General features: G+C 44.8%; 1 protein-coding gene across 1 annotated transcript; it reads left to right on the top strand.

The window, feature by feature from the left end:
* Positions 1 to 1,441: 1,441 nt before the first annotated feature.
* Positions 1,442 to 3,257, top strand: LOC100998166 (olfactory receptor 10G3). Its single transcript, XM_003901544.4, has one exon. The coding sequence runs from the start codon at positions 1,638 to 1,640 to the stop codon at positions 2,577 to 2,579; it is 942 nt and encodes a 313-aa protein (XP_003901593.2). The 5' UTR covers positions 1,442 to 1,637; the 3' UTR covers positions 2,580 to 3,257.
* Positions 3,258 to 5,780: the final 2,523 nt, after the last annotated feature.

The following is a 5,780-nucleotide window of genomic DNA, read 5'->3' on the forward strand; positions in this document are numbered from 1 at the left end:
TGAGGCCAGGAGTTCAAGATCAGCCTGGCCAACATGGTGAAACCCCGTCTCCACTAAAAATACAAAACTTAGCCAGGCATGGTAGCACATGCCTGTAATCCCAGCTACTCAGAGGCTGAGGCATGAGAATTGCTTAAACCGGAGAGGCAGAGGTTGCAGTGAGCTGAGATCATGCCATTGCACTCCAGGCTGTGTGACAGAGAGAACTGTCTCAAAAAAAGAAAAAAAAAAAAAAAGTGCCGATCAATGATTTGGACTAAGAACTTAAAATAATTCTTCCACACTGAGAGTGATTTGCTCTGGTCTAGCAATCCTCTCATCCTCTCTAATCATTCTTTAATTTTCCTTTAATCCCTGACTTCTCACTAGAGACAGCCCTCATTTCTTCTTTCTCTCCTCTCTTTGACATGTCTTAAGGCTAAATGATTACATACAAAGCAAGTGAATTATATAGCACCAAGTACCAACCACAGTGCATGGTAGTGATAGTCCTCACTTTATTTATGTACTTACATCTTCATGGTCATTCTCCTCCTTTTAATGGTAAAGAACTTGGAAAGTAGATCTGTACAGCATCAAGCACTATCACACATAAAAATTTTGATTAGCCATTTAATCAAAATTCTATTTCATTCTTTATACACAAATGGGTTTCTGCATTTCCTTTCTGCATATTCCCCACTCTATATAGTTTATGTCCTGGCAGAGATAAGAGTGAGCCAGTGGCCTCTGGAAGATTCTGAGCTGGCAGAGCACCTAATGAAACAAATACCCTTTCTCATATATGTCATGTTTCCGGGAAATCCTGGCCTGTACTAATAGAACAGTCAATGATTATTTTCCAAAGGTTATTGGAAAAAGTGCTCTGAGTACAAAACCCTAGGTGCAAACTTTTTCTATAAATGTCCAGGGAGTAAATAGCTTATGTTTTGCAAACTAAATGCAACCATATATCTCTGTCATAGTAGCTCCAAAACAGTTACAGACAATATGTAACTAAATGAGAAAGGCTGTGTTCCAATAACATCTTGTTTACAAAACACCTACCAGAGAACATTGTTTCTGCCTACTTGTCATCTTTCCACATAAGAAAGAAACTTCGGCCGGGCGCGGTGGCTCAAGCCTGTAATCCCAGCACTTTGGGAGGCCGAGGCGGGCGGATCACGAGGTCAGGAGGTCCCGAGACCATGTAAACATATGGGTGAAACCCGATCTCTACTAAAGCCAAAAACCAGCGAGTGAGACATAGTCAAGCTGGAGGCTGAGCGGGAGAATCGCCTGAACCTGGGAGGGCTTACGGTGGGCGGGATCAAACTGCGCATATTTTGAAGCCTGGCGAACTCCGTCTCAAAAAAGCTGGGCGTGGTGGAAGCCGTACCGAAATCTAACGGGAGGCTAGGCTGAGGCAGGAGAATTGCTTGAACCTGGGAGGCGGGGGTTGCAGTGAGCCAAGATCGTGCCATTGCACCCCAGCCTGGGCAACAGAGCAAAACTCTGTCTCAAAAAAAAAGAAAGAAAGAAACTTCTCTGCCACCATCCCTAGTTTTTACAATCTCTTTTTCTAATTCCCCTCACTTTCCTCTCACCTCTATGTTAACTCTTGTTTTGTCCATTCTCTAGGTAAGATTCTCCGGGATATGGAAAGAGTCAACAACACACTGTTGACTGCGTTTATCCTGACAGGAATTCCTTATCCACTCAGGCTAAGGACACTCTTTTTTGTGTTCTTTTTGCTAATCTACATCCTGACTCAGCTGGGAAACCTGCTTATTTTCATCACTGTCTGGGCAGACCCGAGGCTCCATGCCCGCCCCATGTACATCTTTCTTGGTGTTCTCTCAGTCATTGACATGGGCATCTCCTCCATCATCGTCCCTCGCCTCATAATGAATTTCACTTTAGGCGTCAAATCCATCCCATTTGGTGGCTGTGTTGCTCAACTCTATTTCTATCACTTCCTGGGCAGCACTCAGTGCTTCCTCTACACCCTGATGGCCTATGACAGGTACCTGGCCATATGTCAGCCCCTGCGCTACCCTGTGCTTATGACTGCTAAGCTGAGTGCCTTGCTTGTGGCTGGAGCCTGGGTGGCAGGATCCATCCATGGGGCTCTCCAGGCCATCCTAACCTTCCGCCTGCCCTACTGTGGGCCCAATCAGGTAGATTACTTCTTCTGTGACATCCCTGCAGTGTTGAGACTGGCCTGTGCTGACACAACAGTCAATGAGCTGGTGACCTTTGTGGACATTGGGGTGGTGGTTGCCAGTTGCTTCTTCCTGATCCTCCTCTCCTACATACAGATCATTCAGGCCATCCTGAGAATCCATACAGCTGATGGGCGGCGCCGGGCTTTTTCAACCTGTGGAGCCCATGTAACCGTGGTCACCGTGTACTATGTGCCCTGTGCCTTCATCTACCTGAGGCCTGAAACCAACAGCCCCCTGGATGGGGCAGCTGCTCTGTTCCCCACGGCCATTACTCCTTTCCTCAATCCCCTTATCTACACTCTGCGGAACCAAGAGGTGAAGCTGGCCCTGAAAACAATGCTCAGAAGCCCAAGAACTATGAGTGAAGTTTGAAAGTGTCTTTCTCCCACTAGGGAAGCTGTCACAATTAGAATTTATTATAATGTTTAGGCTTCAGTAATTTTTTTTTTCTTCTTGCTTTTCCTCTTTTAAATAGCCATATTGTATGATCAAACACAGTTTAAGGTAAAATACTAACTTTCTAACAGTTCCTTAGTATCCTCTCAAGATAACTCTCAGCCACTACAAGAGTACAGAATGACACCAAATTCTCACAAACTAAACCACATTAAACAATCCAGAAGAAAGAATGCAATAGTGTATTTTAAAATGTCTCAGTAGAGTTCAATATGATATTTCCCAATATGATATCTGATGGTTAATACTGAGTGTCAACTTGATTGGATAGAAGGATACAAAGTATTGATCCTGGGTGTGCCTGTGAGGGTGTTGCCAAAAGAGATTAACATTTGAGGGCTGGGAAAGGCAGACCCACCCTTAATCTGCGTAGGCACAATCTAATCAGCTACCAGCAAGGCTGGAATATAAGCAGGCAGGGAAATGTGAAAAGAAAGACTGGCCTAGCTTCTCAGCCTACATCTTTATCCCGCCCTGGGTGCATCCTACTCTCGAACATAAGACTCCAGGTTCTTCAGTTTTGGAACTTGGACTGGCTCTCCTTGCTCCTCAGACTGCAGATGGCCTATTGTGGGACCTTGCGATCATGTGAGTGAATACTTAATAAACTCCCCTTTTTATATATATATATATATATTCCATTAGTTCTGTCCCTCTAGAGAACCCTGACTAACACAGGGGTGAAAGATAAAAGACTATATATTGGATACAGTGTACACTGCTTGGGTTATAAAGTACCCAAAATCCTGTGAAATCACCACTAAAGAACTTATCCATGCAACTAAAACCACCTGTACCCTAAAACTATTGAATAATTCTTTTTTTTTTTTTTGAGACGGATGTCTGATTTCCCCCAGTCAGCTGGCTGGAGTGGTTGATCTCAGCTCACTTAAAGCCTCAAGCTCAGCCTTCGCTGCCTTTGCCTCACCTCGAAAGTAGCTGGGATCATGTATGGCCACCTCGCCCGGGCTAGTTTTTGTATTCTTGAATAGACGGGTTTCACTGCATGATAGATGGTTCATCTCTCCGTGATCCTCAGTCTGCCTCCCAAAGTGCTAGGATTACAGGCTTGGAGCCACTGCGGTTCGCAAAATTTTCTAAAAAGCAATGTTTTGCAAAAATACTATTTCTGGGCTGGGAAGGGTGGCCTGCGCCTAATCCCAGCACTTTGGGAGGCTGAGGCAGGCAGGCTGGCCTGAGGTCAGGAGTTTGAGACCAGCCTGGCCTTACAAGGGCAAAAACCCCATCTCTACTAAAAAATACAAAAATTAGCCAGGCGTGGTGGCACACGCCTGTACTCTCAGCTACACAGGAGGCTGAGGCAAGAGAATCGCGTGAACCTGGGAGGCAGAGGTTGCAGTGAGCCAAGATATCGCTCCACTGCACTCCAGCCTGGGCGACAGAGTGACTCCATCTCAAAATAAAATAAAATAAAAATAAAAAATACGTTTTCAAAGCCATAGCCACAAGAATCTCAGGAAAAGTTTTCCAAAAAGAGGGAAAAGCTAATGCAAGGCTCTAGGATGGAAAAGAAAAAAAAAAAATTGGCATGTTTGAAAGGAAAGCTAGTGTTGGTAAAAGGTAGTATATGGGGGAGAGGTTACATGACCACACTACCCGTGAAGGGTAGATATTGTAAAGCCTCAGAAACTATGTAGGAAGTTTGGATTTAATCTAACATAATAGGTAATGTGTTAGCGGCACAAATTTAGCGCCTTAAACAACATCCAGCCAGGCACAGTGGCTCACGCCTGTAATCACAGCACTTTGGGAGGCCAAGGCGGGTGGATCACCTGAGGTCGGAAGTTCGAGACCAGCCTAGCCAACATGGAGAAACCGCGTCTCTACCAAAAATACAAAATTAGCCAGGCATGGTGGCACACGCCTGGGAGGCTGAGGCAGGAGAGAATAGCTTGAACCCGGGAGGTGGAGGCTGCAGTAAGCTGAGATTGCACCACTGCACTCCAGCCTGGACGACAGAGTGAGACTCCGTTTCAAAAAAAAAAAAAAAAAATCTAGTGTGGAGTTGGGAGAGATGAGACTAAACCTCATGTTCATATATTTGAATTGGATGCCAAAAAAAAAAAAATTCGGCCCAGCGTGGTGACTCACGCCTGTAATCCCAACACTTTGGGAGGCTGAGGCAGGCGGTTTACCTGAGGTCAGGAATTCAAGATCAGCCTGGCCAACATGGTGAAACCCTGCCTCTACAACAATACAAAAATTAGCTGGGCATAATGCAGGTGCCTGTAATCCCCAGCTGCTCGGGAGGCTGAGACAGGAGAATTGCTTGAACCCAGAAGGTGGAGATTGTAGTGAGCTGAGATTGTGCCACCGCACTCCAGCCTAGGTGACAGAGCAAGACTCCGTCGCAAAAAATAAATAAAATAAATAAATAAAAATTCACCAACATAAAGATGATATTTAAATCTGTATATGTGAGAAGGAACAAGTACTAACTACATCACAATTAAACAGTTTCCTAAGAGTGGCTCCTGAATGTTACTTCTTTGTATCTTATTTTTGTATCTGAATGTTACTTCCTTGTATACTTATTGGCGTGTACTACAGGCTTTCACTTGTTAATTGAGTTCTCTCTTAGGTAATTTGGCATTTCTACCACCAGATGGAGATGTCTCACTGTCTTTCATTTACTCATTGTCCAACGAGAGGCTCTTAAAAGAATTTGGGGGTGGGGGGAGGGGTCAGGTTATGTCCTTCTACTAGTTATACAAATAAGCACTTGCCTTCATGCCGAAAAGCGAAAAGAATTTGGAGGGGGAGGGTAAGAGGTCAGGCAGTGGCTGCCTCTTCCTCCCTATTTGTTTTCTTAGTCGTTTGGTTTCCATGGGAATCCATGTTTGAGCAGCAACTCTGAATCCATTTACTGCCCCTCCAGGCTTGGGGCTGAGCCCAGAGACAAGCTGTGAAGAACAGCAGATGGGTAGAAAGAGGGGGGAGATTTATTTGGTAAATTTGGATAGCAAAAGAGGCCAACAGGTGCCGGGGGAGGAGTAGTGAGGTGCAGTGCACGAATGCACGAAGGAATGTGAAAGGCAGACAATGTTTTTTAGTTCAAATAAAATTTGGGAACATTAAAATAGTTTCCAAAACCAG

This window comes from Papio anubis, chromosome 7, assembly GCF_008728515.1.
Source record: "Papio anubis isolate 15944 chromosome 7, Panubis1.0, whole genome shotgun sequence".
Taxonomy (NCBI): domain Eukaryota; kingdom Metazoa; phylum Chordata; class Mammalia; order Primates; family Cercopithecidae; genus Papio; species Papio anubis.

Coding starts and splice junctions, on each gene's coding strand:
- LOC100998166 (XM_003901544.4), top strand. CDS start 1,638: ATGGAAAGAGTCAACAACACACTGTTGACTGCGTTTATCCTGACAGGA.